The 24,870-nt window shown below is 36.2% G+C and overlaps 1 protein-coding gene across 1 annotated transcript in view; it reads left to right on the top strand.

Moving 5' to 3' along the window:
• Positions 1-24,870, top strand: part of SHC3 (SHC adaptor protein 3) — a 173,326-nt gene that overhangs the window by 102,778 nt on the left and 45,678 nt on the right. Inside the window, exons 4-6 of the mRNA XM_043979902.1 lie at positions 1,656-1,775; positions 4,403-4,456; positions 8,724-8,775. Coding sequence (XP_043835837.1) covers positions 1,656-1,775; positions 4,403-4,456; positions 8,724-8,775 — 226 coding nt within the window. The remainder of the gene's footprint in view (positions 1-1,655; positions 1,776-4,402; positions 4,457-8,723; positions 8,776-24,870) is intronic.

Raw genomic sequence — 24,870 nt, 5'->3', positions numbered from 1 at the left:
TTTTGACAGCTGTTTGTTTATCTTCTTTGACAACTTGTTTGTTACCTAAGTATCCTGAATATCTGGCCCATACCAGAGATATTTGATTAAGATATTTTTCCTCCTATAAATTTTCCTTATTTTAATTGCTTTGGTTTCATCCATGCAAAATCCTTTCAAATTCATGTAATCAAAACAAACTGTTTAGTTATTACCTCTAATCCTTGAATGGTTAGGATTTCTCCCTCTAGGCATTGTTATAATTTTTTTATGATATTAACCTCAGTATTCAGATAGTATAATTATTTTGAGCTTATTGTGGTATATGGTGTAAGATGTTAGTCTACACCAAAATTTTGCCAATCTGCTTTGTAGTTTTTCCAGTGGTTTTGTCAACTTATTGTGTCCCCCTCCAACCCCCAGCATTATGTTGTCAGTTTTATTGAATACTTGTTATAAAACTCAATTGTTTGTGAATCTTCCTGACTTAGAATTTCCCACTGATCTACTTTTCTATTTTTCAAATAGATCAAAATGATTTTGATGATTACTGTTTTGTAGCAGAATCCAAGATCTGAAAGCCCTATTGCTTGTTCAATTATTTCCCTAGTCCATTTGTTCCTCCAAATGAATTTTGCTATTATTTTGTCAAGTTTTAAAAAATATCCACTTGGATGCTTAAATTATTGCAGCATTAAATCTACAAATTAATTTAAGTAGGATCAGAATTTTATCATATTGATATAGACCAACAATGAATATCAACTATCTCACCAATTCCTTAAGTCATTTTCTTTAAAAATTTTTTTGAAATTATATACATAAATATCTCAAGTGTGTCTTGGTAGATTGATCCACAGATTTTTAATGCATTTTATAGTTACTGTGAATGGGATTTCCATTTTAAATTGCTTCTTCCTGTATTTTTTATTGCTATGTAGAAATACTAACGTTTTGTGTATACATTTTGTAAACTGCTACTTTACTGAAGTGATTATTTTTCTCAGTTAATTTATGTAATGATGAACTGGGTTTTTCTATGTAAATCACCACATAAGCAGAAAAAAAGGAATAGCTTTATTTTCTTTTTAAAAATTTCCTTGATTTTCTCTTTATTTATTGGTATCACTAGCATTTTATAATAAGAACATATAATAGAAAAGAAAGGGGGCATTTTTGCATTACTCATACTTATTGGGAAATCTTCTAGTGTTTCTCCATTGAAAATGTTTTTAGGTTTTGGGTATTTTATATATAATTTTGATCATATTAAAAACAATAGGGGCAGCTAGGTGGCACAGTGGATAGAGCACCAGCCTTGGAGTCAGGAGGACCTGAGTTCAAATCTGGCCTCAGACACTTGACACTTACTAGCTGTGTGGCCCTGGGCACGTCACTTAACCCTCATTTCCCCCCTGCTCCCCCCAAATAATAGACCAATAATTTTTTTTCAGGGCAGTGAGGGTTAAGTGACTTACTTGCCCAGGGCCACACAGCTAGTAAATGTAAGTGTCTGAATTCAGGGCCAGTGCTTCATCCACTGTGGCACCTAGCTGCCCCCTAGACCAACTATTAAAGTTGACATTTAAACAATGTCAAGTAGATGCCAGTAAGAGGCCCTTTCATTGTAGTCATAGACTGATAAAAAACAAAAATATTGTTGCTTAATTTCATAGCCAGCACGGAAAGTCTTATCCAACATCCTGGGAAAGAGTAACCTTCAGTTTGCAGGGATGAGCATAACCTTGAATATATCCACCACTAGCCTAAACCTAATGACACCTGATTCAAAACAGGTAGGTGAGTTTTAATTTCTTCCTGATAGCCATTAATGAAAAGACACTACATTGATTAGTTTCTTAAGGTATCATATGATGGTATATTACAATGGCAATACACACATATATGTATATGTGTGTCTGTGTATCTGCACATGTCTATGTATGTATATACACACACACACACACACCTATTTTTCAAATTAGTGTAAAATTTTTGTGATAAAGTAGTAGAAGCCAGCATATTAGTCAAGCTATCCTTTGTGAATAGCCATGGGATAATAGAAGGCATGAACATTTTTTTTTTGTGCCCATGATTCTTGTTGAGCCATAACTTGAAATTCTAATAGCTGGGGCAAATTCAGTTAAGTGGAGCAACAGGGAGGAAACAAAGACCCTGGGATATATGAAACTGTTTGTATCACCAACAATTAATGGTCCCAGATATTGTATGGGTCCCCATGCCAGGTGTCATGCAAATAGTCTCTCTGAATGGCTGTTGCAGTGGTGGGTAGAACTTGGAAAAAGATTAAAATAGTGATGGGCCCCTTGGAAATTTCTGTACTGGGAGAGGGGATACATATCCTTCTGGGGCACTGACATTCAGGGAAATTAGCTTCCTCCCCATAGCTATCCTCTACACTTCAAGGTTCTTTATGGGAGTTGTATTATCACATACACATACTTGTTAGGGCTCTGGGGTGAGTCTATGCTAGTTTCAGCTTCGGTTGCTGGCATAAATTATCTACCATGGACTAATAAATAAGAGGACAGTAGCGAGATAGGTATGTAGACAATTGCATTTGTACATTGATCTATTGTACATAATAACCCCTGTTTGATTTAATTGAATCTGTCATTTCATTTATCAAGTATACCTTGAAATGTGAATAACATCTTAGTTGACAAGAGCAGAGATTTCTTTAACATTTATTAAGTGAATTTCAATGTGTTGCAGAGCAGATGTACCTATCCAGTAGTTAGTAGTGATTAAATTTTAGTTTCTTAGTCTCAAGTCTACCTGACTGGACTTTGGGGAATATGTACCTACATAGAAAACATTAACTCAAGGATTTTGAGAATTAGTAAAACAAAATAAAATGATGGAAAAATATTTCATTTAGCAAGGTGTTAGCTTATATATAATATATACTTAATATGATCTAAAGGACATTCTCATTTTCATTTTTAAACCCTTTTGATATTTAGTATAGTTTTACCATTATACTCATGTTTAGCCTTCAAAGACCTTATTAGCTATTTCCTCTGCATTAATAGTCAAACCCTTGTCCATGCTTAACAAGCTTTATCTCCACTATACTTCTCTATCCCCTCCCCACCCCCATCCTCATCCCACTTACTATATGAAAAAATTAATTGGGCTAGCACAGAATATAGATTAATATATTAAGGATAAGTCATGGCATGACTAAATATTAATGCTGCTCTTTCTTCACCTCTTTCAACTAATGTTTGAAGGAAGTATGACATAGGTCAACAGAATGCTCAATGAGTTCTGTCCCAAAGTTCTCACCAAGGCTCAAAGCTTATCTTTGATCACCCTACCCTAACCCAGAAAGTCCAGAATGTAATAAGGTGTTACATTAACTGTAAAGATGTGTTTATATCCTGGTCCTCTGAGAAGGAACAATCCCATTGGCTGACAGAAGATGGGCCCAATTCTGGGTCACCTTCAAAGGACAGTCAGTTAATGAGTTTGGAAAAGTACAGGCTGCATAGTTCTTTGTGGAGGAGACTCTGATGGGTACATGAGAAGGAGATGTCCCTCATTTTCCCCTTACTGGCCTTGGTGTTTACCAGAAACTTTTCCTATCAAATCATTTGAAAGAGGTAGAGGTATAATTAAGGGAGTGGAGATATTTACTCCCTATAGACATGTACAAAAAGGTAGTCACTCAGAAGAGAATGTGGCTTCTAGGACCTCTGGTTGGTTCCTTCTTTGGTCATAAAGGAAGCTGGCTATGAACTCGAGAGGGCTATTGGCACTGGGAATTATGTGCCATAGAGAGAACTGCACAAAGAGAGGAAGGGTTTCTAGGCTATGTATTTCTGGAGTGAGTTGTCTTGGCACATGTGATCCTTACAAATGTGTCTTACAGCCACTGAATTCAAAGTTTGTGTCTACTCTTCCCATGGATGGTATGTGTGTTTGGGAGGGGTGTGCATCCCGGATTTATGAGTAATGTTTTCTAGCTTTTATTTTTACTATACCATCTTAGTAAATGCCTTGTTAAGAGCTAAATGTATAAACTAGATGGTTAGTAAGGGAAAGCTGGAATGTACACTGATGTGGGCTTTTGAACTTGTTAGGCATACAGACCACAGGCTTACCCTTTAAACCTAAGATAGTAACTACCCTAATATTATTAGAGAAGGGAGATCCTAGGTACCCCATGTGTAGACCAATTCAGAATGGTCCTGGAGCTCATTGTTGGGCTATATATCAGTAAAGAATTGCATTATAGTAACATAGTTTGTATCTCTTATTCTGAGAATGGAACACTTTCTCATCTTTTGAGACTGGTAAAATTTTCTAGGAAATGAAATAGATTTCTGGGTTATTCCTATTGAATATTGGTTCTCAGTGAATTTGAAAATGATATTAAATTTCTTATTTCTAACAGATTATAGCAAATCATCACATGCAGTCTATTTCCTTTGCCTCTGGAGGTGATCCGGTAAGCATATTTTTTATATTGTTCTGTCTAAGAATGGTGAAGAACATAAATTTCCTTTACAAGTGGTTAATATGATATTATCTTTATTGGTTTAATAAGATACTTGGATATTTTTTAATTTTTCCTATGGAGAACTCAATTCTCAGCATTTTTTTTTTGGTCAGGGCAATGAGGGTTAAGTGACTTGCCCAGGGTCACACTGCTAGTTAGTGTTAAGTGTCTGAGGTTGGATTTGAACTCAGGTCCCCTTGAATTCAGGGCCAGTGCTTTATCCACTGTGCCACCTAGCTGCTCCCAATTCTCAGTATTTTTAAACCTTATTCAAAGACCTGAGCTGAGGAGTCAATGGTCTTAAAAGGATTGTCTTTGTCTTAATAGGCAACAGAGTTTTGAAAGATTCATTTGAGTAATTACCAAGTGTATGTAGAGATGGAATAACTTTTCTATTTTCATTTATATGCTGTACTTTAATAAAAATAGTTATAGACTAGAAAAGTCATTCAAACCTTTAGGCAGAGCCACCCCTTCATCTTGAGAAGCTATCTTTCTTTTAATTGCTCTCCTTACTTCTCATGACCCCTCCTGGATTTTATAGACTGCATTCATAACTCATTCAAAAGGATAAAAAAGAATAAAAACAGAGCCATATCTCCAAAACAACTGTGTAGAGAATGAAAAGTAGTTATGAATGCCCCCCCTTCTTCTTCCATCCACCAGTTACAAAAATATGGGGTTGCTTTTTTCTTGTTTCCATTTGAATTCACTCCTTCCCCACCCTCTGCTTTCCCTCCCTCCTCTATTCCTGTGAAATCTATTATTGGCTGTGGTTAACACCATTGAAAGAGGCTGTTTGAAGTTTAGGTTCCCAATCTTTCTAAATTTTAAAGTATGATCAAAATAACTCTACTCAGTCTCTAAGCATCCAGAAAAGCCAAGCTGCCTAACTATGTAGAAGCCAATGGGAAATGATGAATCTCCAGCTTTTACTGCAGGCTGACTACTGATCTAATGAACTTATTTGGGGCAGGGGTTGTGGGGCGGGGGAAGACAAGAGGCACAACTGGTGACTTTCCTCAGCCTAATTAGCTACATATGAATACCCAAAATGAAAAAGTACTTGTTAACATATCTCCAACTTCTCTATAAGAAGAGCAGGAAAGACTATCAAATGCTTTGCTAGAATTTAGGCAAACTATATGTATAATATTCTTCTGTTCTACTAGTTTAGCAACCATGTCAATAATAGAAATGGGATTCATCTGGCATGATTTGTTCCTGATAAAGCCATATTGGCTCTTTGTAATCTCTATTTTCCTGTCTAGATGAACACAAACTATTGTTTTTAATGATCCATTCTAGAATATTCCCAAATTGAAGTCAAGCTTAATTGATCTATTTTTTTTAACAGACACTGTTCTCTTTCCTTTCTTTTAAAAATAGGACCAACATTTGTCTTTTTCCAGTCTTGAATCTTTAAGTGGTGCTTGTGTATTACTATGATTTTCTATTTCCTTCCTGACCCATTTTGTTCCCTGTGTAGACTTTTTGTGATATAATCACCCAGTGTCACAGCCTGCTCAGTCAGGCTTGTCTACACAGAATGCTGGGAAATGTATACTGGCCCTCATCTGATTCCTACTACACGTAGAACATTTTTTAAAAAAGCTTGTTATATAGCCTGATACAAATGTTCTCTGGGACTGGGATGCTCTTTATCAGTCTAATTTTAAGGGAGGGTGAACTTATAGCTGTGGAAACTGCAGTGGCCTCTGTGAAGGTATTTGTAATAAAGGTGGTATAATAAGTAGAAAGTCCATTGGATTTGGAATCAAGAAGACTGGCTTCTGATGCAGATTCAGCTAATTATCATCTAATGATCTGAGGCATATGACTTAAATTCTTTGTACCTCATTTTCCTCTGCAGAAATTGAAAGGGTTGGATACATTATGTTTAACATGTCTTCCATATCTAAATGTCTGTGATCCTCAGAGCAATGCAAATAATAATTCCAAATCCTTGTTTTATTTAACAGCTTTAGATCCCTTTCACACATGCTATGGTAAATGGTAATGAAACCAGATTGTCTGACTGGAGTTTCATCCCTTTCTCATCATATCCCCCATATTACTGCTATACTGATGAGCAATGAAAGGTTTAAAAGATAAGATCCACAAGGAAAGGCAAAAGGGCTAGATAGACTCCCTGATCAAGTCTTCATTAACTGAGAATAAATTGGTGCATTTTTTAGACAATATCAAGTTCCATCATTAGGACTATAAATTGCTTTGTAGAGGAATTAAACTAGTCAATTCTGAAAGCAATAGGACTTAGGTGTATATTTGGCAGGTCTCAAAAGGAAGCCTATTTGCCTTAACTGAAGATATCAAAGGAAAAAAAGAGTCAGGGACATGAGGAGGGCACCAACTTTGACATACTGGTACTAGAAGGATTACTACCAAAGTAGGACTGGGATGAGGCACGGGAGGGAGACCAAGGATTTTTATCAGGTAGCCTTGGGCATAATGGTTTTCAGGTTATCACAGGAAGTGAGAATCCACATTGTCTAGTGAGGGGCTTCTACCAGGACTTTACAAATACCAGGTTCTCACTGGAATTCAAAATCCATGATTCAGGTCAAGTCAAACAGATTCAGGGTCAAGGCATCTTGATCAGTGTGAACAAGATTGTCGTTGTTCATCCTCCATTCTCAAAGAGGACCAATGACATCAGGAAAGCGATGTCTTGACTTGCAAGTGAATTGGATTTAAGTGAGGCAGGTTCTGTGCAAAGTCACCAGCCTCACTCTCTCCTCTGGAGACATCTGGGTCCAGTGGTGAGATGTAGATCTGGATGACTGGAGATGACCTCAGTGAATAAGATAATAGCTATAATAATAACTAACATTTATATAGTGTTTACTGCGTGCCAGCACTGTGCTAAGTGCTTTACAATTATTAACTTATTTGATCCCAACAATAAACCCAAGAGGTAAGTACCTCTATTTTACAGATGAGGAAACTAAGGCAAAGAGAACTTAAGTGACTTGCCTAGGGACACATACTAGGTGTTGGAGGCTGATTTGAACTCAGTCTTCCTCACTCTAGGCCCAGTGCTCTATCTACTTCACCACCAGCTGACCCAGATCAGAAAAACCCCTCATGTTTTTTTAGGAAGAAAAAGGGTTCTATTCAGAAGCTCTGATTGGGTTCCCACCTGTGACATGCTAGGAAACTGGAAATATCTAGTTTGGAATGTTCCATGTATAGAAATTCCTAGTTACAGGATGTCCCAGAGAATGGTCAGTGAAGAAAGAAGAAGAAACCAGGAGGGAGGAAGGGGTATGGTTCAGGAATTAGACAGACTGTTAGAGAGGGAAAGGCTACAACACTTAAGCAAAGTCTTATAACAAGACTTGTATAAGAGATAGAATACTTAATTTTCTAATTGATTCTTATGCTTTCTTCACCATCTCAGTGGGTCATGGAAACAATTTTTGCTTGTCCAATGAATATTTTAACTGTTTCAGTAGGAGATAGAATAGATTTCCTTCCCCCCATCCCTCCCCCACCCCACCTTATGTTATCAAATTCATTGCAAGCATTTTTTTTTTGTAGCAAAGCTGGGAGGCCTTCCTGAAATTATGCCCCCTCTTCCCACAAAGAAGAAGCTAGGGCAAAACCATCAAGGGACAAAGTAGTTTCAGGTCAGGAAACAGGAATGCTTCATTTATAGTCTGAACAACAATATGATTTATGAAGGGAGCTGCATAAAAGGGAGATGGGAAACATTTGCCAGCTATCTCCCTAATTCGTTTAATTATTTAAGGAAAAAATGCTCTTTGCAAGGAAATTTTCCTTCCTTCCTTCCTTCCTTCCTTCCTTCCTCTGTTTCTTTTCTCTCTCCTTTCCTTTTCCCTTCTCTTTCTTTCTTTCTTTCTTTCTTTCTTTCTTTCTTTCTTTCTTTCTTTCTTTCTTTCTTTCTTTCTTTCTTTCTTTCTTTCTTTCTTTCTTTCTTTCTTTCTTTCTTTCTTTCTTTCTTTCTTTCTTTCTTTCTTTCTTTCTTTCTTTCTTTCTTTCTGTTTTTTCCCTGCAGGGCAATTAGGGTTAAGTGACTTCCCAGGTCACACAGCTAGTAAGTGTCAAGTGTTTGAGGTGGGATTTGAACTCAGGTCCTCCTGAATCTAAGGCCAATGCTTTATCCACTGCGCCACCTAGCTGCCCCCATCCTCTTTTTTCTTTATTGAAATTGTACCTTTTTTCCTTCCAGGATACAACAGATTATGTTGCATATGTAGCTAAGGACCCTGTTAATCATAGAGGTATGTTGCTTGCAATATTTTGCCCTTTTTTCCTCTTTTATTTTCAACTGTACAAAAAATTAATTATTCATAACTATATCTAACCTGGAAAAATTATATAATTTGATTTATGAAAAATTATGAGTGTATGAAAAATGATAAGCTTAGAGAAATTATAATTGGGCCGTAAGTCCCTTCATGGTCACCATTAAAATGTTAGAATATTTTTAAATTGACTAGCCTAATTTGGGGGGCTAATCTGACTGGAGGACTAATCTGGGGACTTTTGACTTTTTGGCTATCTGACTTCGTTAATTTAATGGGGGCTGTTTATAAAGTTCCACCACACTGCTCCGCTATTGATAATCTAAAGATTAAGCCTCTTAACTAAATAATCAAAGCAGAGTTTATTTATGAGATACTATTTAAAATTAAGAATACAGGGAAATAAAATATACAACCCGACTGCTTTCCTGCGGTCTCTTTCCCACCTGCTGCTCGAACTTCTTGAATACAATAAGGGCCTTAGCGGCCTCAGGGCATGTTACACTTTCCCTGGTTTGTAATAAGGCCTATAATCTTGTCAGCCCTGTCTCTCCTTTTCGGAACTGAACTCTCCTCCGTCCTTGTCCCCGCTCCCCTCTAGTCAGCCTCTCTTCAATCTTGTCTATCTAGTCTGTCCTGCTCTAGTCAGCCCCCTTCCTGAGTCTAACTCCCAGGTCTATATTTACCTTTTCTTCTCTCCACTCAAATCTTGGGGCTTCCTTCGCCCCCACAGACCAAGCTAATCTGCCAGCCAGGGCTGCGGCTGGTTGGGGGGGGGGTGCACTCCCACTTCACGTGCCTCAGCACAGGCTATCCGGGATCTTTCGGATAGCTCCGCGCAGGTCGGAGGGAGCTGGGACTTTTTTTTTTTTCCCAGCTGTCTGACCTGGTGTCTTGTACAGCCCACGGGGCTTTTTCGCTCAGCTGAAGCTGAGGAGGAGGGGGAGAGACCCTGAGGGCCTAAGGCTTTCTAATCTCAGCCTAAAGGTAGGGTCCCCAAATCAAAATAAATTTCCACACAACATTGTTAATACCAAGTATCTCAATTATTCATTTTAAACTTGATTTTTCTACAGATTAAGATTATTCACAAATTATAGTGGTAATCAACATTGTCTTATTGTATAGCCTTTACCACAGCAAAATGGGAGTTGAGAAACTTGCATCTCTGAGTTAATTTTAAAAAATCTCTTTGTGCCATAGATTTTTTTGGTTTAAAAAAACACAAACTTTTCATCACTTTAACTTCATGAACATATGAGTGACAATGAGAAAATGATGCTTTGGTTACTCATAGGTTACATTTGGTTACTCATAACAAATAAAAGTATTATGGTTATTAGGAATTCAAGGAATTCAAATTTTATAACAGAATGGTACAGATTAGTCATGTAACAACATCCATCATTTGTTTTGTATTGTAGCTTCAATAGAACTAGACTGCAGTTGATCGGTGATTTCATAGATGTGTGTATAGATGACATTTTATGTAAGCCTACCCATTCTTGTCTATGTCTCCCATAAGGTTACCTCAGGATGTTCACTCAGTATGCTGGGGCTTGATCACCAGTTATCCTTTGAATTCATAGTAATCAGCTAGATGCATTCAGCATAATGACATCCATGAACAGCAACATCAGCTAGATGCATTCAACATAATGAAATGCACAAACTGCAATAGCTGGAGGGCTTCATCATGGATTCTTCAACTTGGATTCTAGTTGGACACTTTTAGGGAGCTTGTGTCTTCATAATTTATGCCTCACTTGATATTAATGATCAGAGGGTTTGCAGATAAGTCTTTTATCTAGTATATTTTTAATGAATCATATAATTTTTAACATACTCATGGGGAAAAATTTGTTGGAGAACGGCTATATAAAACAAAAATTCATATTTTTGCTTTACCAAATAAGATACTTTTTATAGTCTAAAAGCAATAATTAAATAAGATCATGTATTCTTTTTGTCTTTTGGTCAATTGTGTGATGGTAAAAATGTGATTTTTTTCTGATATAACAGTTGCGATTTTTTCTTGCTTTCTTTTAATAACAACATCAAGGATTTCCATTATGCAAGTGTAAATTATTATCATAAAATTTCATATAAATGGAAAGCAAGCATATGGTTTTGTAGTTATTAATATTCTACTGGTTATCCTTTTTGGGTAATAATAGGTCTGAGTTTTTTTCCCCCATGTCTTTGATATCTTATTTTCCTTTAGGTACCTCGAGAACCAATCTTTCAAGACTTTCAAAATTGTGCTGCCTCTAGTATGGACCATCTCTTTGTAGTCCAGTTACTTTTCCCACTTCTGATTTCTTTAGTTACACTTCCAGAAGTATAAAATTAGCGTTCAAAGAGTTTGTTATGATTTTTTTGCAGTTTTTTTATACCTTTTGTCTGTCTGTTATCTTCTTTCTACTTCCTCTTCTCTCTTTTCTCTATATTATTTCACTTGGTCATCTAGTCAGTTCCCATGGATTCAATGATCATCTCTATGCTGATAATTCTAAGAACTAATTTGTCCAACCATAACTTAATCTTCTAACCTATAGATTCACATCTCTAACTGCCCATTGGATATCTCTCTCTCTCTTTTTTTTTTTTTGGTGAGGCAATTGGGGTTAAGTGACTTGCCCAGGGTCACACAGCTAGTAAGTGTTAAGTGTCTGAGGTTGGATTTGAACTCAGGTCCTCCTGAATCCAGGGCCAGTGCTCTATCCACTGCACCACCTAGCTGCCCGCCCATTGGATATCTCAAACTAGATGTCCCCAGATACTCTAAGCTAATATGCAAAACTGAATCCATTATTCCCTCCCTTCCCAACCCTAACCTCTTTCTAACTTCCCTATCACTGTTGAGGGAATTACCCAACTCCTAGTCACTCAGACTTGAAAACTATCCTATAATTTTTTCATGCTTATTCGCAATATACAATCTCTTGCCAAATCCTGTTGATTCTATCTTCATAACATCTAATTTCTTCAATATGTCACCTTTTCTCCTTAAACCCCACAGACCTTTCTCTTCTTGGCCTGGATGACTACAATAACTTTCTAGTAGGTTTCCTTGCCTCATGTCTCTCTCCACTCCAGTCCAGCTTCAAATTAATCTTTCTAAAGCACAACTCTGAACATGTCACCACCCTAGTCAATAACTCTAGTGGCTCCTTTTAACTTCTAGGATCAAATATAAAATCATCTGTTTGGCATTCAAAGCCCCTTGCAACCTACCCCCTATCTTTTCAGTTTTTCATACTTTAACCTGCTTGTCCATCAACATACTCTTTGATCCAATTATACTGGTCTCCTTGCTTTGCTTCATACAAGACACTCCCTCTCCCAACTCTGGACATTTTAATTGCCTGACCTCCGTACCTGGAATGTTCTCTTTTTGCCTCTAATCTTCCCTGGAATGCTTCAAATCCCTACTAAAATCTTTTTTTAAACCATAAAAGTATTTTATTATTTTCCAGTTAAATGTAAAGATAATTTTCAACATTTTTCTTTCTTTTGTTCATCTCTTAGTGCTCCAGTCTATTTAGAATTTCCCCCACCTTACATGTAAAAACAAATTGTAACATTGATTTTTATAACTTGGTGTTCCAAATTCTCTTCCTCCCTCCCTCCCTCCCACCTTAAGAACTCATGCAATTCAACATAACCTATACATGCACAGTCATGCAAAATATATCAGACAAAAAATTTTAGAAACAGGAAGTAACAACAACAAAATATACTTCCATCTATATTCAGATACCATCAGTTCTTTCTCTGTAGATGAATTGCATTTTTTTCATAAGTCCTTCAGAGTTTTCTTGGATCACTTCACCACTGAAAATAACTCATTCACAGCAGATCATCCTATAATATTGCTGTTATTTTGTATACAGTACAATTCACTTTATGTTAGCTCATGTAAGTCTTTCCAGGTTTTGATAGCATCCTGCTCATCTTTTTTATAGTAAACTATATTTATATAGTACTTTAAAAGATTTCCTTACAAAATACCCATGAGATTGATTATTGCAACAACAATAATAGCCAACATCCATACCTTATACCTGACAAAGAAATTTCTTCACAATAGCCTAGAAAAATAAGTACCATCCTTCTCCTCCTCCTCCTCCTCCTCCTCCTCCTCCTCTGTTCTTGTCTCTGCTTGAAATTTACCCCCAGTTACTATTGCTAACTGTGTTTCACTCCATCCTAATCGGTCCCCATGATATTCACTACATTTTCTATCTTGTTTTACCCTATCCCTCCTCAAATGTGTTTTGCTGTTGATTGCCCCTTCCCCAATCTGTCCTCCCTTCTTTTACCATTCCCCCCCTCATCCTCTTCCCTTCCCACTTTCATGCAGGGAAAGATACAATACTATAGACACTTGAGTGTGTATGTTATTCTCTCTTTGAGACAATTCTGATGAGTGTGAGGCTCATTCACTCCCCCACTCTTCCCTCAACTTTCCCTCCACTCCATAAGCTTTTTCTTGCTTCTTTTATGTGAGATATTTTACCCCATTTCACCTCTCCCTTTCCCTTTCTCCACATGCAGTCCTCTCACCCCTTAATTTTATTTTAAAGATGTCATGATGGGGCAGCTAGGTGACACAGCGGACAAAGCACCTGCCCTGGAGCCAGGAGGGCCCAAGCCCAAATCAAGCATCAGATACAAGACACTCACCAACTGCATGACCCTGGGTATACCACCCACTTCTGATTTCCCCCCAAAAGATAAACAAAAAATGCTTTACAGATATCATCCCTTCATAATCAATTCCCATCTGTAGCCTCTGTCTAAATTTATTCCTATCATCTGCCCTAATACTGAGAGAGTTCTTATGAATTAGATGCATCATTTTCCCATGTAGGAAAGTGAACAGTTTAACCTTGTAACATCCCTCATGATTTTTTTCCTGTTTACCTTTTTATGCTTCTCTAGGGTCTTGTATTTGAAAGTCAAATTTTCTCTTCAGTCCAGGTCTGTTCATCATGAATGCCTGAAAGTCCTCTCTTTCATTGAAGTCCCATTTTTGCCCCTGAAAGATTATATACAGTTTTGCTGGGTGATTCTTAGTTGTAATCCCAATTATTTTGCACTCTGGAATGTCATATTATATGCCCTCCAATCCTTTAATGTAGAAGCTGCTAGATCTTTTTCTATCTTGCTTGTGGCTCCACAGTACTTGAACTGTTTGTTTTTGGCTGCTTGCAATATTTTCTCCTTGATCTGGGAGCTCTGGAATTTGGCTATAATATACCTGGAATTTTTCCTTTTGGGATCTCTTTCAGGAGGTGATTGGTGCATTCTTTCAATTTCTATTTTAACTTCTGCTTCTAGAATATCAGGGCAATTTTTCCTGACAATATCTTGGAAGATGATATCTAAGATCTTTTTTTTGATCATGGTTTTCAGGTAGTCCAATAATTTTCAAATTATCTCTCTTGGATCTATTTTCCAGCTCAGCTGTTTTTCCAAGAAGATATTTCACATTGCCCTCTATTTTTTATTTGTATTTGCTTTATTGTGTCTTGGTTTCTCATAAAGTCACTAGGTTCCATTTGTTCCATCCTAATTCTTAGGTAATTATTTTCCTCAGAGAGCTTTTCCATTTGGCTTTTCAAGCTGTTGACTTTTTTCATGACTTTCCTGCATCACTCTCATTTCTCTTTCCATTTTTCCCTATACCTCTCTTACTTTATCTTCAAAGTCCTTTTTATGTGCTTCTATGGCCTGAGACCAATTCATATTTTTCTTGGAAGCTTTGGATATAGGAGCCTTGATGTTGCTATCCTCTTATGAGGGTGTACCTTGATCTTCCTTGTCACCAAAGATATCTTCATCCTGAGGGCTATCCATATTGCTATTGAATTTAGATTTAAATGGCTTAGTCCACTATACCTCAGAACTCCCAAGCTCAAGAGATTCTCTAGCTTTAGCATTCATGGTAGCTGCATTTACAGGCATATATCACCATGACTGGTATTTATTTAATCATTCTTATGAGAATTTAGCTCGTCCTACTTTTTAAACTATTTTCTTCCTTTGTGTTTTTTGAAGACTCAAATTTGTTAGCTCTTAGTCACTTCTCTAAGGCCATTTTAAATATTGACACCCAAAATTCAGAAATGAATATCTTCTATCATATTTAGTCTTTTATCTTGATATTATCATCAGTTTAAAAGAGCATGTTTTTGACTTAATGATTTGTTATTTATCTAAATATGCATAAATATACTGAGTTCGGCACTGAATCTACAAATGACCACTTTTGAGACATACTCCAAACAATCAGTAGTACATGTGATTAATTGAGAAGGTTAGATCAAAATTGTATTAGTTTTGGACAGAGGCCATGGAAAGATTCACAAAGTTAAGATTCAGCATGATGTGATCTTTAAAATACAGAAGAATTTATAGAATTTATTTATCAACTCATGGTGTTTTTACTTGATTTCTTTTTGGATTGCTTCAAAGGGTTTCCAATGTAAGGATGGCCCTTTTGACCCCAGTATTTAGTAGTATATGGTAGAGAAGAGTTAAAGATATCGGCTTGGCAAAAATCACAGCCATCCATTTTTGAATGATTGACATCCATTTTTCTATTTTAAAATATGAACTCTCATTTTACTGGATCTTTTCCAGTTTTCTTTCTGCACTTCTAAAATGGCAGCTTGTGGCATTATAACAACTCTAGTCAATTCTTTTTAACATTATAAAATTAGAAAAATGAAGGCAGAATATGGAGTAGAAACATGAGGAAATTAAGGGAAATTTTTCTTTTTTTTCTGAGATTTTAGGAGGAAGAAATCCTCAAAAAAAGAGGAACCTAGAATTTACATGTTTTTATATTTCTAAGTCAACAGTGATAGAAGATTTGCAAGAAGTGTTAAAACCCAACACATTATCTATGTAACAGCAGTGGATGTGGGTGCTGCTTTTTAGGATGCTGGTGATCAAGGTAGTAATCACCAACCTTTTCTTCCTACCCTGCTTGTCTCTAACAGCCTCACCATGTTACAAAAATTAGCTTTTATTTTTTTAAAGCTTAGGAGCAATATAATGGCCCTTCACGTCTATGTGGTTCCTTCTTCTGCTGTATGTATAGATGCACACACACAATTGATTATATTTTTATTTTTAACATTAATTTTAAAAAATTGAGTTCCAAATTCTCTACCTTACCCACCTATTGAGAAGGCAAGAAGTGTAAAATCAATTATACATGTGGAATAATGCAAAACACAGTTCTATATTATTTCTATATTAGCCATGTTACACCGCCCCCCCCCCCCCCCCGGCAAAAAAAAAAATCTCAAGAAAATAAAGTGAAAAAAAATTTTCTTCAACATGTTTTCAGAACTCATCAGTTCTCTCTCTGGAGGTGGACAACATTTTTCAGCATAAGTCCATAGAAACTGTCTTGGATCACTGTATTGATCAAAATAGCAGTAATTCACAGTTGGTGATCATTACAGTATTGCTATTACTGTGCAGATTGTTCTCCTGGTTCTACTCACTTCTCTTTACATCAGGTCATATGAGTCTTCCCAGGTTTTTTGAAAGCATCCTACTTGTTATTTCTTACAGCACAATAGTATTTTATAATAATCAAATACCACAGCTTATTTAATCATTCTTCAATTGATGGATATTCTCTCAATTTCCAATTTTTTTTTTTGCTGCCACAAAAAGAGCTGCTGCAAATATTTTTTGTATATACTTGTCCTTTTCCTTTTTATTTGATCTCTTTGGGATACAGACCTAGTAATGGTATTTCTGGGTCAAAGGGTATGCACAGTTTTATAGCCCTTTGGGCATAGTTCCAAATTGTTCTCCAGAATTATTGGATAAGTCCACAACTCCAGCATTAGTGTCCCAATTTTTCCATATCCATACCAACATTTATCATTTTCCTTATCTGACATGTTAGCTAATCTGATAGATATGAAGTGATACCTCAGATTTGTTTAATTTGCATTTCTCTAATCAATAGTGATTTAGAACATTTTATATGACTATAGATAGCTTCAGTTTCTTCTTCTGAAAACTGCCTGTTTATGTGCTTTTTTTTGTGGGGCAATGATGGTTAAGTGACTTGCCCAGGGTCACACAGCTAATAAATGTCATGTGTCTGAGGCTGGATTTGAACTCAGGTCCTCCTGAATACAGGGCCAGTGCTTTATCCACTGTGCCACCTAGCTGCCCCCTGTTTATGTACTTTTACTATTAATTGTGGAATGACTCTTATTTTTATAAATTTGGCTCAATTCCCTATATATTTGAGAAATGAACTACTTATAAGAAAAACTTGCTTTAAAATATCTTCCCCACAATTTCTTGCTTTCCTTCTAATCTTAGCTGTATTGGTTTTGTTTGTGCAAAACCTTTTTAATTTAATGTAATTCAAAATTATCCATTTTACTTCCCATGATCCTCTCTATCTCTTGTTTGGCCATAAACTCTTCCCTTATTCTTAGATATGACAGATAATTTTCCCTGTGTTCCCCTAATTTGCTTATGATATCACCCTTTATGTCTGGATCATGCATCCATTTTGACCATATCTTGGTATATAGTGTGAAATGTTATTTTATACCTATTGTCTGCCAAACTATTTTACAGTTTTCCCAGCAATTTTTTTCAAATAATAAGTTCTTATCTCAAAAGCTTGAATCTTTGGTTCAGATGGTTAGCTGGTTATCAAAACTGGTTATCAAACACTAGATTACTATGGTCATTTGTTACTCTGCTTTTTGTACCTAATCTATTACACCAGTTCACCACTCTATTTCATAGTCAGTAACAGATTGTTTTCATGATTTTCACTTTGTAATATAGTTTGAAATCTGGTACTGCTAGGCCGCTTCCTTTCACATTTTTTTTTTTTTTTGGTGGGGCAATGAGGGTTAAATGACTTGCTCAGGGTTACATAGCTAGTAAGTGTCAAGTGTCTGAGTCAGATTTCAGCTCAGGTCCTCCTGAATCCAGGGTGAGTGCTTTATCCACTGTGCCACCTAGCTGCCCCCTACATTTTTTGATTCCCTTGATATTCTTGACCTTTTGTTTTTCCAGATGAATTTTGTTAATATTTTTTCTAGCTCTCTAAAATAGTTTTTATAGTTTGTTATGGTACTGAATAAGTAATTTAGGAAGAATTATCATTTTTATTACATTGGCTTGGCCTACCCATGAGCAGTTAATATTTCTCCAATTGTTTATTTGTCTTGATTTGTGTAAAAAGTGTTTTGTAATTGTGTTCATATAGTTTCTGGGTTTGTCTTGTCAGGTAGATATACACATATTTTATATTATCTGCAATTATTTTTAATGAAATTTCTTTTTCTTTCTCTTCCTGATGGATTTTGTTGGTGAAATATAAAAATGCTGATGATTTATTTTATTTCCTACTATTTTGAGACAATTAATTGTTTAAACTAGTTTTTCAGTTGATTTTCTAAGTATACCATCCTATCATCTGCAAAGAGAGATAGTTCTTTTTTATAATTTCCTATTTTAATTATGTCAGTTTCTTTTTCTTGCTTTATTGGTATAATTATCACTTCTAATATAATTTTGAATAATAATTGTTATAATAGACATCCTTGCTTCACTCCAGAGTTTATTGGGAATTCTTCTAGCTTATTTCTACTACAGATACTGTTCACTAATGAATCTAGATAGATAGTACTTAACATTTTAAGGAAAGCTCCATTTATTCCTATGCTTTCTAGTATTTTAATGGGAATGAGTGTTGTAATTTGTCGAGTTTTTTCTGCATCTATTGATAAATTAATATGATTTTCCTTAGTTTTGTTATTGATATGGTCAATTATACTTATAGTTTTCCTAATACTGATCCAACCTTGCATTCCTGGTATAAATACCACCTTGTTATAGTATGATCTTTGTGATATTTTGCTATGTTTTCCTTGCTAGTATTTTATTTAAAATTTTTGCATCAATATTCACTAGGAATATTGTGCTATTGTTTTTTTTCTCTGTTTTTCTTCTTCCTGGTTTAAGTATTAGAACAATATTTAAATCATAAGAGGAATTTGAGGGCAGCTAGGTGGCACAGTGGATAAAGCACCAGCCCTGGATTCAGGAGGACTTGAGTTCAAATACTGCCCCAGACACTTGACACTTACTAGCTGGGTGACCCCGGGGGCAAGTCACTTAACCTTCATTGTCATGCAAAAGCCAAAAAAAAAGGAATTTGATAGAACTCCTTTGCATATTTTTCAACATAGGTTATATAGTAATTTATATGAAATAAGATGCAGTACAATCACAACACTTAGGAAGATATGTGACTCTCTGACTTACATTAAATTTATATTTATTTCTAACCTGCTCTGGTTTCATTATGGTTGAAGAAAAAATTTGGGTTTCCAGAAATATTTAGGTAAGAAAAAAGAGACCAGAGCATCTTATAGTGTCTCTTGTCACTAAGAGAACAGATAGGTCTTTCTTCAGATAAAGGGTGGATCTTTGTCTCTAACTCCCCCCATTCCTTGAACTAGTGGGTAAAACTGGTGGCTTCAACAAGATTCTTTGGCTTTCAATCCATCTTCTTTTCCCCTTTTCCCTATTGCCTCTGTGCTATGTATTCTTCCTGGCTCAACTCATTAACTTCTGTGAGGGCCACCAAGGCTTTCCTCATTGCAAGCTGCCCACTGTTTAGCTATTGAATTACATACCATTTCCTTTCAATCTACCCGACACTTGAATTCCTGCTGGATTTTTCCCCAAAATCAACAGGTCATGACTAATTTCCTCAACCAACCCCAATATACTTCCTGTGTGACTTCATTTCATTTCATCTAATGGCTTTCTAGGTCTTTTTGAATTTAATCTGAAGCCTGTCATTGTTTCAATGGAGACAATTAGGCCTTGTTCACATTTCTGATTGATTGACTGTATTCTTACCTTATAAAAGTATAAAGGCTAATCTCTTGTCACTTAAGTGGAGTGGAGTATGTGACATCTACATGATTGCCTCTGCCATTTCTTAGTCTTCTTCCTCAAATTTCCCACCAAAGTGAAACAAATAGTAAACCATGGTTTCAAAATGTTAGGAATTATACATTTCTTACCTAGGTGAGAGCCATCAGTATCTATTATCTACTCAGAATTACTGAATTTTAGGTGTTGGGGACCTCAACATCCATCTAGTTCTACCCTGAAACCAAATAATCCCCACTTCAACATATCTGAAGTGGGTCTCTGCTTGAAGACCTCCAAAGAGAGCAAACCCACAAATCTCTAGACAGTTTATTCAACTTTTGGATAACTCTAATTAGGAAGTTGTTTTTTTTTTAAATGACATCAAGGGCAGCTAGGTGGTGCAGTGGATAGAGCACTGGCCCTGGATTCAGGAGTACTTGAGTTCAAATCTGGCCTCAGACACTTAACACTTACTAGCTGTGTGACCCTGGGCAAGTTACTTAACCCCAATTGCCCCGCAAAACCAAAACCAAAAATGACATCAAGTCTAAAGTTACTTCTTTGTCTTTTCCATCTGTTGCTCCTGGTTCTACCTTATGATAAATCTTATTTCACATGACAGACTTTCAAATACCGGAATACATCTATAATGTTTCCCTTGAGTCTTTTCTTCTCCGGACTAAACATGTTCATTTCCTTCAATTTGTCCTTAGATACTCTGGACCTGAATTCTAAGTCCCTGCATCATTCTAGTTGACTTTTTCTGGATACTCTAGCTCCTAGCTTTTTAAACTGTGAGTCACTACCCCATATGGGGTCACATAACGGAATGTGGGGGTCACAAAAATTTGGCAACAGTAATATGTCATGTATACCTATTTTAAGTACCTTTATATCTGGGATCACATAAAAATTTCTCGAGTGAAAAGGGGTCATGAGCGGAAAAGTTTAATAAGCCCTCCTCTAGCTCTAGCTTATCAATGTCCTTATTTTTTGGGGGGGGCAGGGCAATGGGGTTGAAGTGATTTGCCCAGGGTCACATAGCTAGTAAGTGTTAAGTGTCTAACACTGTATTAGAACTCAGGTCCTCCTGAATCCAGAGCCAGTGCTTTATCCACTGTCACCCAGCTGCCCCCTAATGTCCTTCTTAAGTTATGGTGCCCAGAATTGATCTCAGTACTCCAGATGAGCTCTGATGAGAATAGAGTACGGTGACACTATCATCCCCCTATTCTCAGAGACCATATCCCTCTTAATGTAGCTCATTTGGCTGTTGCATCATCCTTCTTTTTCATATTGAACCTGTGGTCTACTAAGCCCCCTTTTTTGGAACAACTTCTATCTAACCCTGCCCCCCTCTTAAACTTTCAAAATTGATTTTTTTGGTGTCCAAATGTAACATTTTAGTAACACTTCTTACCCGTGTGATTATTGTGTATATATGTATTTTTTGGTCATTTTTGTTTTGTTTTGTGGGGCAATGAGGGTTAAGTGACTTGCCCAGGGTCACACAGCTAGTAAGTGTCAAGTGTCTGAGGCTGGATTTGAACTCAGGTCCTCCTGAATCCAGGGCTGGTGCTTTATCCACAGCACCATTTACCTGTCCCTTGTATATGTGTATTTTTAAATAAAGACAATGGGAGACTGTCATCTTCCCCCTCACATTTAGTCCTTTTGCTGTTATCTATTATTTATTTTTTATTAATAGTATTTTATTTTTCCCAATTACATGTAAAGATAGGTTTCAACATTTATTTTTGTAAGATTTTGAGTTCCTATTTTTTCTTCCTTCCCCCATTCCCTCCCCTTCCCAATTATATATGTACAATCATGGTAAACACATTTCAACACCAGCCATGTTGTGAAAGAAGAATCAGAACAAAAGGGGAAAACCACAAGAAATAAACAAACAACAAAAAAGTGAAACTAGTATGCTCCAATCTGCATTCAGACACCATAGTTCCTTTTCTGGATATGGAGAGCTTGAGTTTTCTAGCATGAGTCTTTTGTAATTATCTTGGATCAATGTATTACTGAGAAGAGCTACATCAATCATAGTTGAGATGATATCTATTATTGAATTTCTCTTCCCATTTAGTGAGGATGCAACATTTTTACTTATCTTTTTATTCTTTTTGATATATATATATTAAAGCTGCATCTTTATTTTTCTTAAATAAACATTTTTATTTATAGTTTTGAGTTCCAAATTTTATCCCTTTTTGCTCCCTCCCTTACTCCCTCCTTGAGGCAGTAAGCAATCAGATATAGGTTATACTTTTGCAATTATGTAAAACATTACTCTATTAGTCATTTTTGCATGCTTCAGTTTCTTTTCAATCAATATTAGTTCTTTCTTTGGAGGTGGATAGTATGCTTCATCATTAGTCCTTTGGAATTGTCTTGGGTCATTGTATTGCTGAGAATAGTTAAGTCATTCATGGTTCATCATACAATATTGCTGTCACTGTGCACAACATTCTCCTGGTTCTGCCCACTTTACTATACATCAGTTCATATAAGTCTTTCTTGGCCTTTCTGAAATCATCCTGCTTTTCATTTCTTATAGCACAATAATATTCCATCACCATTTTTGATATAGTTAAAGCATGATTTCTATCTTCCTTTTTGCCTTTTGTAAGTTTTATCACATTGTCTTCATTACTACTTTGTCTTAATTATAATACTCACTATTACCAGAAACACAGAATTTTTGCAGATAAGATTGATGGGGAGGCTTTCTAATGTTCTTTCTTTCTTTCTTTTTCAATCTATTTAATTAAGGATTTTTTAAAAATTTAATTTTATTTGTAATTCCAAATTGTTTTCCTCCCCTTTCTCTCTTTGATACCCATTAAAAATAAAGCCCATTACAAATATGTAAAGACTTGCAAAGCATATTTCCACATTATCTATGTTCCCAAAAAATCAAGGAAAAAGAAGAAAATATGATTCAATCTGTACTTTGAGTCCACAAGTACTCTTTCTGGAGATGGATAGCATGTTTTCACATGAGTCTTTTGGAATTGTAGTTGGTCACTGTTGATAAAAGTTACCAAGTCTTTCGAAGTTGGTTATATTTACAATATTGAGATTACTATATAAACTGTTCTCTTGAGTCAACTCACTTCACTTTGCATCAGTTTATGTCTTCCCAGATTTTTCTGAAGCCCTCTCTTTTACCATTTGTTACAGCAGTATAATAATCTATCACATTCATATACTATGGCTTGTTTAGCCATTTTCCAATTTATGAGCATCCTATTAGTTTCCAAATCTTTGCTATCACAAAAGAACTGTTATCAATATTTTTGTACATATAGGTCCTTTTCCTCTTTCTTTGATCTCTTTGGAGTATTAAATAGTGGTATTGCTGCATTAAATGGTATTCATTACTCCACAAGTTTAATAGTTTTTTGGCTATAGTCCCAAATTGCTTTCCAGAATGACTGAACTAGTGCATAGCTTCAAATCTGCTTTAACGAAGGGCTTCTTCAACTTCTTCCACTTGCAACCTCTTTTTGCCTGAGATTTTTTTACATGATCCTGGGCATATAGGTATGTAAGATAGGTTTACATATTTTTTTACTGTTGCCAAATGTTTTGTGACCCACCCACATTCAGCTAGCGTACATGGGATCGTGACCCACAGTTTAAGAAGTTAGATCTTAACATACTTCATATACTTAGATAGGACTTAATGTACTTAATGTACATCCTCTCCAGTATCTATTGTTTTCCTTTTTTTGCCATCTTAGCCAGACTTATGGGTGTGAAGTGGTACCTCAGATTGTTTTATTGTGTATTTGTCTGTTAGTGTTTTTTCTGATGATCTTTAACTGTTCCCTCTGTTTTACATAAACTAGTTGTGACCTTTTTAGGGATATTTCCAGTTGTATTAGTCACCATAGCTGTTTAAACTCTGTGTGTGTGTGTGTGTGTGTGTGTTTGACTTGCCCCAGGGTCACACAGCTAGTGAGTGTCAAGTGTCTGAGGTTGGATTTGAACTCAGGTCCTCCTGGATCCAGGGCTGGTGCTTTATCCACTGCGCTACTTAGCTGCCCTGTGTGTGTATTTTTGTTGTTATTGAGCTTACTTCTTTGTAGATCTGTCTGTCAAAATCTTATCTGACTTCCCTATTAATGACAATTGAAAAAGGGTGCACTTCTTAGTTTTGTCTCTGTGATGACCACCCCCTCAATCTTTGAACCTCATCTTATTGTTTTATAAATATGTGGTGTTTACCTCCTCAGGTCCCCCACCCCCAGGGTTCCTGTGGTTCTACAGAGCAAAGTAAATGGAACACTAGGCATGGAATCAGGAAACCCTGAGTTGAAGTTGTGTGACCCTAAATAAGCAATTTAACCTATCTTGGTCTCAGTTTCCTTAATTGTAAAATGGGAATAATAATAGTATCTACCTCCCAGAGTTATTGAGTGGATCAAATGAGATAATATTTGTATAGTGCTTAGCACAGTGCCTAGCACATAGTAGACAATAAATATTCATTTCCTTCCTTTCTCTCCCAGAGAGAGGGAGTCACTCCTCCCCTTCCATCTCCCCTGGGCATGAGGGCCATTACTCTCTGTAGGACAGCAATTGTACTTAGGTTGGGACTGTCTTCTGTAACACTGCCACCCACTATTCCCCTCAATTAAATTTGTTATTGGTGCAGTTTCAGTTAGTAATTCTTCTGATCTAATGATAACAATATCATCAGTGGATACAAGAAGTATCTTTGCTCAATTATCTATATAGTAAATGTTCCCCAACTTCTATAGTTCTCTGTCCTGCTTGGCTCATATAAAACTTTCTTTGAGATCCTACCTCAGAATAGAATTTATATCACTTAAGTCCTGCCATAGCCAATATAGAGACAGGAGCTGAAAGTCTTAGTTATCAGACCACAACCCTTGATTCCTATTTTTCTTCTCATATTCATATAATCATAGGATTTAGAGCTGAAAGGAACCTTAGAGAACATCTCCAACTTCTTAACTTTACAGATCACACTAATATTTCTAAAGCTCTACCTGTGCAAGTCATGTAGCCTTACACCTTAGTAGGCATTAAGAGATACTATCTAGTACTTGATTTGAGTTTATCAAAAGTTGC

The sequence above is a fragment of the Dromiciops gliroides genome, chromosome 1 (assembly GCF_019393635.1).
Source record: "Dromiciops gliroides isolate mDroGli1 chromosome 1, mDroGli1.pri, whole genome shotgun sequence".
NCBI lineage: Eukaryota > Metazoa > Chordata > Mammalia > Microbiotheria > Microbiotheriidae > Dromiciops > Dromiciops gliroides.
Note: the sequence above shows the minus strand (reverse complement) of the source record. Positions and strands in the feature narration are given on the sequence as shown.